At 36.8% G+C, this 13,085-nt stretch overlaps 1 protein-coding gene across 12 annotated transcripts in view; it reads left to right on the plus strand.

The window, feature by feature from the left end:
* Positions 1-13,085, plus strand: part of PTPRM (protein tyrosine phosphatase receptor type M) — a 472,285-nt gene that overhangs the window by 368,634 nt on the left and 90,566 nt on the right. For 5 of the 12 annotated variants that reach the window (XM_061448768.1, XM_061448771.1, XM_061448775.1 and 2 more), the window contains 5 exons: positions 4,263-4,414; positions 6,954-7,028; positions 7,256-7,282; positions 11,048-11,059; positions 11,805-11,992. In XM_061448768.1, the coding sequence (XP_061304752.1) occupies positions 4,263-4,414; positions 6,954-7,028; positions 7,256-7,282; positions 11,048-11,059; positions 11,805-11,992 (454 nt within the window). The remainder of the gene's footprint in view (positions 1-4,262; positions 4,415-6,953; positions 7,029-7,255; positions 7,283-11,047; positions 11,060-11,804; positions 11,993-13,085) is intronic. The other 7 variants (XM_061448772.1, XM_061448774.1, XM_061448778.1 and 4 more) reach the window with 3 other exon arrangements.

A 13,085-nucleotide genomic window follows, 5' to 3' on the forward strand; every position in this document is an offset into this window, starting at 1 on the left:
TTCAGGCATGTGGTGATCAAAATATTGAAAGCTTTCGTTAACTACAACTGCACCACACCAGAGGCTTGCATTAAAGCCCCTAATCCTTTCTTCGTCTGAAACTGTTCACAAACAGAGAAGTAAAATTTGAAACAATATGTATGTAGGAAAGAAGAAGATATTTTATTTAAACTTACAGTAAGTGAAATAGTTCATAGAATTAATTAAAGGAAAAAAATAGTGAAATCCCTTTAGCAATACTATTACAAATTTCATCTCACTGCATTTATATATCACACTGTTAATGTGTTTCTGGAGCTGTGGAAAGTAACAGCATCTTGTTTTTCCTTTCTTTGCTTGGAAGAAAGGAGGCATACTGATACAAAAAGGAGAATACCACTCATTTTGGAATTGTGAAGAAGGAAGTGAGTGCTTTTGCCTGATTCAAATAAATATGCTTTTCTCACTAAATTCCTAATTATGCTTTACTTATTGTTTCTAAATTAAAATGGAAGGCACATTCCTTTCAGAGCCTAAGTTAATTCCAGGCATCAGTCTAGTCACCATTTATTATTTTTTATTTTTATTCTTACTATTTACTTTCTCTAACTATAGTAGTATCCCATTGTGCCTTGTGCTTTATGCCTAGTGCTTTACAAACACAAGCGTAAAAGGCAAGCTAGGTCCCAAAGAGGTTGTTACTAAAGTCAAGACAGGAGAGAGAAACTTGATACAGGTAAGCAGGTGAGAAATGAACCAAATAGAGGCTGATCTTAGTTATTGGTGTTGTTCTGTTGGAGGATTTGAGGGAGAAATCACAGAGAAAGATTTTTGGAGAGGTGTTGAGTCAGGTGTGAAGAAGCTTTATAAGGTGATCCTTTCAACTAGAAGGGACTGCATAGGAGAAATGCAGCATTTAAGAGTTTCACGGTGGCAGACAAAACTGGGGACAGATTGTGATGAAGCCTCTAGCTAACTATTTTCTTAGGCTGATTTTATGAATATTTGTAACAAAACAGAGTAAACAATACCCAAAATCTCACACAATTTTTGAGGAGGTGTCTATATGTTTTTCTGCCCTATATTTTCCTGTATTTTTAGCATTACACCAGCTCACTTCTTGACATTTCTTGTGTCTTAAAATACCAACAGTTCCTAGCCAGTCTTGAGGTTGTTCTGAATATCAGGCTTCTCTTTTCTGAGACTAATATGGTATATTCTCTTTCCTCACATAGTGATGGTAACAGTGTTTGGGTGGTAAGCATTTTGCTTTCCCTCCGTCAAGAATTTCATCCTAGGTAATCATCTGGGAGCTTCCATCTGTTTTATTTTTAACTCTGGTTGTAGATCTCTTTTCCTTTAAGAAGGTGGAAACATCAGAGAATAGCTAGTAGTCTTTTCTCTGAGTGAAGATGATCAAATATTTAAGTCTTTTTTTCCCCCAAATTTACTTCAAGTCTAAGAGCGTGAGTGGTGATGGTGATGTGAAGTACTATGGTTTTACACATTTCTTAAATCTTGTATAGCTAGAGTCTCCCAGGGATTGAGAGATCCAAGGAACGGATGACTTGCAGAGGCTGCAGCACTGCAACACTTTCAGCAATATCTGAAAAGTGCAGATGTAAAAAATTTTATATTCTGCTAAAATTTACTTGACTGAGTCCACTGGGTGTTTTTGTTCACAGTACAAAAGTCTGGATGGTATCGCTCTCTTCCTGTAACAGTTGTTTCAGGTTTGAATTTTTCCCACAAGACCTATTTCCAGAATTAGATTCAGATTGAGAAGTCCTGTACAGTTGTTAGTGTCATAAAAACAATCTGCTGTAGCTGTACTATGGGACCAAAACCAAAAATTAAGGAAATGAGAAAATGTTGGTGTAATTTCTTTAAGAAAATTAGCTGTCTTTTTATAAAATTCGAGCTTCATGTTGTTGGTGTAATAAGCAAGAACTCTGGTTTTCTTTGGAAAGGATTCCATTTTTACTGTAAAATAAAACATGTAACAGGAGATGCTTGAGATGTGCACCCTGCAGCGCATGGTGTTTTTCTGCAATCTCATTGAGGGACTGGTATCATATATTCTACCATATCATAGATTTTCAGATATGGATCAGTATCACTATAATGTTACCCAGGGCAATTCTCTAGTAACTTTTCTCTGAAAAGCTGTTTAGGAAGATTTGTTACCTCTTCATTAGTACATTGTTCACATGCAAGAGTTCTTAGATAAATTGCTGAGCTTGTGACACTGGCAGCGATTAAAGGTTTTGTGAATAGAGAGTACTCACAATTCCACTGATGGGCAAGGGAAGACCACTCTATACTGCAGTCTCCTGGCTTAGTGAATATGAGGTAAGAGACAACAGGGAGGTAGGTAGGTGGGGAACATGGGGAAACTCAAAGCAATACTGATCAGCTTAGTGAGCAGTAATATCAGTACTTCGCAAAGTGTGTCTGCAGGCAGTGATTTGAAACAGAGCAGTGAATTATTGGTAAGGTTTACAAAAAGCTCCTCCCATGCAATGTGAGGGAAGACAAGTATGTGCCTGCTTTAAAATCTAGTTGACAAAGAAAATGGCTTTGAGAGTTAGCACAAGTTGGTTATGCTTGATGCAGTAGACCTCTAGAAGAAGGAGGAAACATGAGATAATAAGGTCCTGTAGTTTCTAGTTGAAGATAGCTAAAACATCTGTTGGATGGATATGAGCTGGCTCATTATGTTTTCCACAGAGGAAAAGTCATTGAATGAACATATATGAGAAGATCAAAGTCTATGGAGGAGTTACTTCTGTATAGAACCCATACCTTGAAAATACTACACAGATGGAATCTGGAAAATTTAAATGAAGGCTGCTTGCAAGACCGAGCAAGGAGAAGGGCTTGGTCTAAGACAGAACCACAGGCCAGGGATACAAGACAAATGGGTATAGAGCCCACCATCACCAGGATCACAGGCATCTCACAGATGCTGAAATAAAAATCAAGTTTTGGACATGTTATTTTTTGATGGTAGCTAAGAATAACTCTGGGGGAGACAGAGTGAGATTTTAGTTTAGACAGATGTGGAAACAAGAGATACATGCATCTAAAGCAGTTCTATAGCTTAATGAATCACTATAACAGTATCAGAATCAAGATCTTGCCTCAGACAGACCACTGCTGCTAAGAAGCAACTAACTATTGTGACTAATTCTCCTGAAATGAGGAGTGACAGAAAATAGTCTTCAGAAATGCAATTCAATTTAAAATGCCACTTACTTGTACAAAGTGTGTTGAGAAATCAAACTGTACAGTATGATATAAACCAGTTAGCTGTATTATATGGTGTCTCAATGAAACAGCTCCAGACAATTCTACACGAGGTGAAAATCATTACTGATTTGTCAATTCCATCAAAATCTTCTCTCTTATAATTTTTATTTATGGATATAAACTGAGATAGCCTCTGATAGAGTAGCTCACATCACCTTTGTATCCAAGAGACCTCACCTGGAGAACTGTGTGCAGTTCTGGTGTCCTCAACATAAAAAGGACATGGAACTGTTGGAACAAGTCCAGAGAAGGGCCACGAGGATGATCAGGGGACTGGAGCACCTCCTGTATGAAGATAGGCTGAGAAAGTTGGGGCTGTTCAGCCTGGAGAAGAGAAGGCTGCATGGAGACCTCATAGCAGCCTTCCAGTATCTGAAGGGGTCCTATAGGGATGCTGGAGAGGGACTCTTCATTAGGGACTGTAGAGATAGGACAAGGGGTAACGGGTTAAAACTTAAACAGGGGAAGTTTAGATTGGATATAAGAAGGAAATTCTTTCCTGTTAAGGTGGTGAGGCACTGGAATGGGTTGCCCAGGGAGGCTGTGAATGCTCCATCCCTGGCAGTGTTCAAGACCAGGTTGGACGAGGCCTTGGGTGATATGATTTAGCGTAAGGTGTCCCTGCCCACGGCAGGGGGGTTGGAACTAGATGATCTTAAGGTCCTTTCCAACCCTAATTATTCTATGATTCTATGATTCTAAGTAGTCCCCTTTAATTCAGTGGTCATCTAGAGGATTAAAGTGCTGTTCACCATAAATCAGGGCATTGGCAACTATCACACGATTATTAGATGCCATCAAAAGATGTGAGTGCGAAATCAATTTAAGTCTCTAGAAATGCGACAAAAATTTTAAATGTTACTTAATAATGTGGTTACAAAGTACAGTACTGATCTAAGAAACATGAAGATTATGTTTGCTCACTGAATGTTTTTTTCTTTTCTTTTTTTCCTCAACATTCATTCCTCAAGAAAATTGGCTAAAAAGCGGAAAGAGACATTGAGTAGTACACGGCAGGAAATGACAGTGATGGTGAATTCAATGGATAAAAGCTACAACGAGCAAGGCACCAACTGTGACGAAGCTTTCTCTTTCATGGACACACACAATTTAAATGGGAGATGTAAGTTTTTTCTTTTCTTATCCTTTTTTTTTTTTTGGAAGTTAGAAGAAAGGTGCAAATGGTTTTTAAAATATTCCTCATTTCTCAGTCATGGAAAATCCATGGGACCCAGCGTTTCCCACTGTGCAGCACATAACAGTGTGTATTCGAATGAGCAAGACAGTCAGACATCAAGAACAGACTCCTTTAAAAATAACAAGGATAACTGAGCTTTTTTCTGTCCATCCTTTTCTTCTGCAGAAGAGCAAAGACATTACTGAAACAGCTGTTGTTTTACCTTTTTCCAGTCTCTATTACATTCAAAATTTTGTATCATTCCTGCTGTCCCAAGTCCTTCAAATGCTTCTCCTGATCACTTCTTCTTTTTTTTTTTTTTGTAGGTGAAGTTTATTTTTGAATGTCATAACTTAATAATGGTGATCTGATTGTCTCATTATTTCCAATTCTAGATGATGCTTTTTCTGTTGCTTGTACAATGGCTGAACTCAGTGGAATTATCTGTTCTGAAATTTCATAAGAGATTCTGTATATCCTGGGTATTCCTGGATCTACCCTGAAAAGAAATAAAATTTGGGATATACAATTTCCTGTATTAAATTTTAGTCAGGGACTTCCTCATGTCTTGGGGTTAGCACTAAGCAAAGACCAGGAAAAACAGTAGGTTTTGATAATTGTTAAAAAGAATAAAAGAAAGGATGGCTATGTTCGAAAAACTTTGTTGGTTTTGTAGTTCTTAAGGAACCTCAGTTTTTCTTGTGTACCAGTGGTTTTGAGCATCTTCAGAATTTTTCAAAGATTGAATTTTGTTTCAAGTACTAACAGTATATGAGGCCCAAATCTCACTCTTTAATAACGCGTTTAAGAACTTACCTTTGACGAGCTCAGTTGTACAAAACCTGTGAGATTTATACAGTGAGACTTCTCTCAGCAGCATTAGGCTTAGAATTTGCAGTGTTAATTTGTGTTTGAAATTTGTACTTTTGAAATTGCTTTGAAATAGATCTTTTAAAATCTGACTTGCCTTTCTAGTGAGAATATAGCATTGCAGTTAATGAGATTACTTCTGTGAAGAGATCAAGAGGTTTGACTTCATCTTCCATCATCATGATGTAGTTTTTCAATAGTGTTACTAAATAAGCACCAGCAACTAAAGAAGCTGCAATGAGTTCCTGGGACTAAATCAAGCTATATAAACCACCTTAAACCAGTTTGAAATTATTGGCATAGCAAGTATTTTGTATCACATGAGGGTTAGACTTCCCGTAAGATAAGTGGTCACCAGAAGCAGCAGTCTGACAGTTTTCAGAAATACTTTGTGTAAGGCCTTGTACTCAAGCAATTTAGAACATTCCTGCTTCCTATTAAGGTTTATTAGCCTGGCTGCATTCTGCATATCTAGCCAGTCTTACTAGCTGCAGTAGCCCTGACCTCAACTGATCTCTGCATTCAGACCCAAAAGGAGTCCCTCTCTGTTCTTTCCATCCAGTGATTCAGGAGACATAATCAAAGGAAAGTAGTCTCAGATATATTCATTTATATGACAAGTGATAACTGCCAGCATTATTTAAGCCAGTTTTCAGATAGTTCCATCTTAACAAGGGCTGGCAACTGTATGCACTAGAAGATCAACCAAAAAAAAAAAGGGATGAAAGCCAGCAGGAGTAACCTCACTCCTTATCCAGCAGATCCTGTCTTCCTTAATTCAAGCTTTGTTTTACAAATTCCTGTTTGTCTGTTTATCGGTATCCAGATATCCAGAATGTGCTTACATTCACCGATTTTGGGCTGTGTAGACAAGCAACTGAGGCTGAATTTGCAATGAGTTTTGCTTAAAAGCCTTTATTGACTCTTTGACTGAACATCCTGTAAAATGTTGTGATTAACTCCCACCTGTTAAATGTATCTGTTTTACAAAAGTAATTCACATTGTCTTTGCATACCAGCAAACAAACTGAACTTAATTTGTTGCATTGGTCTTTCCCGTAGGTTTTACAAATGGTTAAATGATTAAATACCAATGTGAGCATTGATCTATGTATCACTTTGAAAGTGATTGTTAAACAAAGAGGCTTATTCAGAGCATAATAGTAGCTGTGTACACATCATCCATCTGTCTGAACAAATAAAAAAAGAAGGGAGAAGAAAAAATGAACTATAGTAGAATATTTGCAGCATTTATATATTTACCCTATTGTTAATTAAACTTACTAATGATCAAAGCTTCTGTCAAAAACACCTGTCATCATAGTATCAGTAGTATCAGTAGCATCACTATTCAGTCTCATCTTGTAAGAAGTAGATTTGTTATCACTGATCAAAATGCTTTCCCTGATGACATTTCTTTTTAGAGAATTGATCAAATTCAATGAGCTATTTTATTCACTAGGCATACCTGGTTTTCTCTACATCCTGATTCCAGCACAACAAACACAACAGGATGGACTCTAAACAACCAAGTCAATCATATGCACTGTATCACTCAGCTTAAATAGCCACGTATCACTTTGCTGCCACTAACCAGCTTTGTTTCTCTTTGCAGCTGTATCTTCACCATCTTCATTTACAATGAAAACTAACACATTGAGCACAACAGTGCCTAATTCTTATTACCCAGGTAACCAATTTTTTTCTTGGTTTCCACCCCATATAGACCTTTTCATAATAGAAGCACACATAATTATGTTCATATACTTCTTGACATAGAAATTGAATACATACATAAGCAACATACTGATTGCTTACAGTAGCTTTCTGAAAGAAAACTCGGGAACCCTTATCAACCATTTACTGTTCTCTCTCTTTTTACCTTTTCTGCATTGACCTGCTTATGATGTATGACAGATCCATTTGTGCCAACTGCAATTTTAGGTGAGAACATTTCCCTTTATCAAAGTTTATTGCTGAAGTAATTTAGAAAGTCACAGTTCTCGGGGTACAGACAATAGTATGTAAAAAGCTGGAATTTTATCCTAAAGGGAGGTGTGGTAGGCTTGGCTACACTGAGAATGCTAAGGACACTATCAGGCTTGATTACTACTGTTGTAGTGCAAGTCAGGGGAGAAAAGAAATACTTTTAACAAGTGGATTTGCGAGGAATGTTTATGCATGTATTTGGAGTGATACAAAAGAATTTGATTATTGCAGCAATTGATATAGTTTCCCTCTTTTTTTTTTTCCATTTTATCTCAGAACTGAAGATGTCACTTCTTAAATGTAACATTTTTTCCTAATTAGGCTATTCATGATACAGAAAATCAGACAAAATACAGTTTTGTCCATCCAGCAGCTATCATTTCTTCTCACAATACCACACAGTTTCTGACATGCTTGTCAAAGTGAAGTTTCAGAGGAGAGATGGTATTTTGAACAGCCAAATGATAACATGAGACTTAGAGTATATAGTTTATTATGCATCAGGTGTCACGGGAATGAAATCTAGGAATACCTGGGGAATCTAGGGAAACCAGCAATTGTCCAATGTCAAAAAGAGAGTTTTCTGCACAGTGATAGAATAATAAGCATGAAAAGCTTTTGCATTTCCAGTGCTTAAGTAACTCTTAACTGCTTTGTGGCTTGTCTTCATTTACACCTCCTTCCCATTCTAACTTCAAACTAAACAGGGAGATATTTTGGTTTTTTAAGTAGGAAGTCAAAATGTAACAGTGCACTGTAGCAAGAATTCACACTCCAGTATTAAGCTTCTTTACTCTTTTTACAACGATTGATGTGTTTCCAGCAAATATTTTTCTTTCTCCTCCTTTTTTCTTCAAATCAGTGAAAAAAATGTTAGACCTCTTAACTGATTCCTGCTCTTAAATTGCAAGTTAAACAGGCTTAAGTAGAATAAAGTATATAAGAAGTTTAGGAAGGTGATCTTGAAAATTTGTTATTGTGAAATAATATTTAGCGCAGTGCATTTCAGCGTGATAACTTGGGAGAAGGAACTTATGCGTTTTTATACATTATGTAAATCTGGAAGAAGGTAATGATAGTGACTGTGACAATGTAATAATCTGCATGCAAATGAAATTTGCAGTGCCTTTTAACTGCCTGAGATGTTAGATTTTTTGTGTGTGTGCTTTAGCATTCATTCAACACTTCATCCAGTAGATGTTCTTTCTGACCTTGTGTGTGGGCAAGGAGAAAAGTGCTATTATCAGGAGAAAAACTTTGAGATTTCCTATCTCAATTATTAGGGTTTAGTTAAAGGTTTCTCTGATTTAAATTTTTTTTTTGTGATCCTTTGCCATATAATAGAGATGGTAAAAGTATTTGTTAGCTTCTTTTTTCTCCACAAGAAATAATCTCTGAGCAAGTAATTCAAATATCATACAAACACACACTGGGAAATAAAATTCTTTGCCTTTACTAAGTCTTTAAAATCTGGGATTAGTTAAATATGTATTTTATGGTCTGCTACGGCAACCTCTGCATACTCATCTCAGAAAATCTGCCAGTAATTTCACCATGGAAAATTAATGTTTTTGTAAGCTTACATGTAAAAAAAGTTAGTACCCTTTTATAACTGGTGTTCCATTCAAACCAGTGGTGTTCCATTCTCCCAGAATGTTTTTATGGCTGCTTGTATAGGAATAGTGTTTTTTCTGACGCAAATCAAATTAGCTATGCTTGAGTCAGTAGAGCATTATAGAAATTAACAAAATATGCTGTGTTTTAATTGCAAATAATACCTGCTGTTGCTGTCTTCCGGCCTCCAGAGAAATTGTGTTAGCCTACAGAATCAAGCCTGTAGTTAAAATTAAATAAGCTTTAAATACTTTGGATAATGGTGGCTGAATTTATAGATGCTGATCATGAGTGTAGGTCATGTTTGTCTAGTATCAGTGATGTGCATTTTTCTGAAACTCTTGAGCGTCTCAGCCCTGAAAAGATATTGGGCTGGGTTTCCAGCTACCTTCCATGCTATAAGTTCATATAACTAGTAAATAAATATATTATTTCTGAAGTGTTGTACAGCTCTATGAGAATGAGTGAGTGGAGAGTAGAACAACTGTAGCTGTAGGAGTATTTAAGCTGGGCAAAATTCCTGTTGCATCTGAACGCTGCATCTGGAAGAGGTCACCCTGTGAAAAACAGTGGACTGTTATGCCTGAAAGGCTCATGCAGCAGTGCTCAAAGGCAAAGCAAAAATTATGAGGCTCCTAATGTATGATATAAAACAAGGATTGAAAGCATTTTATTTAAAACATCTGAAAAGATCACTCCCAAAGAGGAAAAAAATAGTATTAATGGAGGTAAAGTAATGGAGAGAGAAAAATCAGTCTAAAACAAAGGAGCTCATAGGAAAGAGATTCATAAATGGCTGCTTTCATAGTACAAGACCTTGTTAACTGCCTTCATCTTAGTTACTAACAAGGAATTCTGTAGTTTGCAAAAAAAATCCCCAAGTTTTCTAGCCTGTTTCTAAATTTGAAATAAGCCACATAAAAAATCATGATCAACCTCCTATACTTTTTTTGTCTTTTGTGTCTTAGCCACCTTGTAGTTTTCAGGTGCCATTTCAACAGCAACATATTGTACCTACACTTGTATACCACGCTTCATACCATGCATCCCAAGGTGCTTTGCAGTAAAATTTTATCACGTATTAGAAAAAGTTGTCGAACTTTCTGGGTAAAAGATGAATCACTTTACTCTGACTTAGATCATGTTAGCAAACTGACAGGAAAGGTAGTGAAATTCCCATACTAATACCCATAATTTCTTCTTTGTAATTTTTGATTTAGGTTTTAAATGCATAGTTCATATTGACTGTATGCTTACTGAGGACCAGTTTTTATGTGTCTTAGTATAAGTGAGAATTGAGAGAGCCTAAAATCATCCTTGAAATATGCTTTCTTGAGCTCTGTGGCTTTAACATCAATTTTCAGTGGTTTAACTAAGACCAGAAATGCACCTTTAATGAGGTTAGGTAGTATTTTTTGTGTGTACATGAGAACCTGGGACCTTTTCATAATGAGTATTTGCAGAACTTTCCACTATAATATGCCTAACTTATGAATGCAGAAATAGTATTTTAATACTTCCCTTCCATACAATATATTTTACAGAGTATTAATTTTTAAATAAGTATAGTATTTTAATAAACCCCTTGCAGTGTTTAATGTGCAGCCATTGAGGAAGAGCTTGGATAAGTCAAAGCACCACATTTAAAATTTCAGCTAAAAATCAAAACTTCATTGAAACATGTAAAATTATTATTTGGGTAAACAGAAAATATATTTATGATGATATTTGGACCTTAGAATTGGGGTTGGTTTTTTTCTCTTGTCAGGTCTGAACAAATTTTTTGAAGTCCACCTAAGCAGGAAGAAAGTCATATTGCTTCTTTTGGTAGAGTGCACTTTCACATCTATCTATTTACTGCTAAGTATAAGTTTTGATCTCAGTAGCATCTGTGTGAATTCACCCATAGTAAAATACCTTGGTTTCATTACATTTATTTTATACTGTGAAACTAAGATCAGAATCTGACTCATTTAGGAAACCACTCTGTAAAGACTAAATTACAAACATAAAATTACCTGTAATTATTAATGTAGTACTGTTGCTTATGCCCTGTTTCCTTTTTCTCCTCCTCTTTTTTTCTCCTGATATGTATCTTCTTAAAAGTGCCAATCAATGGTAAGTTGCCCATTTGCCCCACGGAAGAGATGTGGAGGGTTGGGAGAGTATGTGTCTCATAAAAATTTTAACCAGCCCAGTGGGTTCTCCTGTTTGTTGGCTTGCATGTCAGTTGACATATAACATTCCATGCCTAATGTGATGGCTCATGATATACCATGGTTCCAAAGCATGTTCAGCAGCCAGTCAAGACATTTTTCCTGATGAGATGATCCTTTGCATTTGTCCTCTCACAGTTCATCTCCAAATGTTGTCTCAGATCTACATTTCCATTGCAGTCCTAGCTTGATGAAACCATAAGCCATTTTGTGCATCTTTTTATTTTGCTCACTCCAAACATTTGCTCTAAATTTGCAGTGTGAAATATAGCACTTTAGTAATTAAAGAATACAAGTCCAATTTCATTCCATGGGGACTTGTTGAAGTTTCAGAATGAAACTTCTATGGAGTTTAGAACCAAATGCCTGATTTAAAACCTGCTTGTAATCAGCTAGTGATATTTAAAACAATATTAGAGTTCGGACTGCTCTGCAATGCTCAATGGACTTTGCCTCATTCCAATTAGTCTTGCAATTTCCCTGTGTAAACTGCTCCATGGATTTACTGTTCTCCTGGTGTAGCCTTCACAGACAGAAACAATATTGATGGTGTCAGATTTCTGCCATTCCTCTAGAAATCTGTGTAAGTTATATTTCTGTTAATAAGTGAAAATGAGCCAGTACGTGATGAGTTACTCTTGTTCTAGATGAAACCCATACGATGGTCAGTGACACAAGCAGCCTGGTCCAGTCCCATACCTACAAGAAGCGAGATCCAGTGGATGTTCCCTACCAGACTGGACAGCTTCATCCAGCCATCCGTGTAGCTGACTTGCTACAGCACATCACCCAAATGAAATGTGCAGAAGGCTATGGATTCAAAGAGGAGTATGAAGTAAGTGTCAGGTCTAATGATCTGATTATTATGTCTTCTGCACTGTTGACTTTTCTGTCTGCTACCTGCGCTACAGAACAGGAAAAATAATTACTCAGCCAAGTAATACAGCTGCTGTGTGAGGGAAGATACTGATGGGAAAGATCATCTCTATAGTGAGGAAATTTCCTGATTGTAACCAGCCAGAATGAGGAGTGAGACATAAAAACCTTTCTTGGAAATTTCTGCCTAATTCTAATTGCATAAAGCTCTATATTCAAAGAAACGGATCCACTAGTGTTCTCCTAGTCCTTCCCATGTTTTTCTTTTACTACTGAAGAATAGGGCTTTTCCCAAAGTTCTACATCACAGATTTTCTAATCACAGTTGCCCTGTAACACGATATTAGCTTAGTAATCTACAAGCAGTATTTCTTGGAGTATTTGTCATGGAGAAGAAGTGTGCAAATCCTCAGAGTGTCCCGTAGGGCTATAAAATTTATTCTGCAGTGCCTGAAATGTTTGCCACTAGCTGGAGGCTACCTCTAAGCCTCGTTATTTTTCATGTGAACTTACAGCCTCTCTTTTTTTCCTTTTTTGTTGATTCAACTTCTGTTTCTTCATTTCATGCTAGAGTGACCTGTTCCTCCCTGTTGTCATCTGAATTTTAAATGTCCCGAAAAACAAGTAGTATGAATATATTACTTCACAAAGGAAACATACTTAAGTTGATCCACAGAGTTGGCCTGTAAATTGTCAGAATTGACGTAGGTGTGTATGAGAATTTATGAGATAAATTTTATTGATCGGGAAGATTCACTCGTAAGAGTTTGCGGGGTCTGATCTGGTGATCTGTAGGCAGACTTGAAGCTGTCACCTCCGAAAGACTGCTAACTTTTGGTCCATTATATGGACTATGATCCAAGATGTAATTAGGTTTACCAAAAAAATATTACCTGCCATGTGGTCTAGAAAGCAAATGATAAGCAGCAGATGATCCCCACCATTTCCAGGAGTGGGTTACACTTACAAAGTTTTTATCTGCCTCTGTATGTGAAAGTGTCCCTTTATCCAGTTGAGGAACCTGTCCCATCCATTTGTCCATTTGAGGAATC

This window comes from Pezoporus flaviventris, unplaced genomic scaffold (genome assembly GCF_033815535.1).
Source record: "Pezoporus flaviventris isolate CSIRO_AGI_PZ_B2104156 unplaced genomic scaffold, CSIRO_AGI_Pfla_v1 ptg000007l, whole genome shotgun sequence".
In the NCBI taxonomy this organism is placed as follows: Eukaryota; Metazoa; Chordata; class Aves; order Psittaciformes; family Psittacidae; genus Pezoporus; species Pezoporus flaviventris.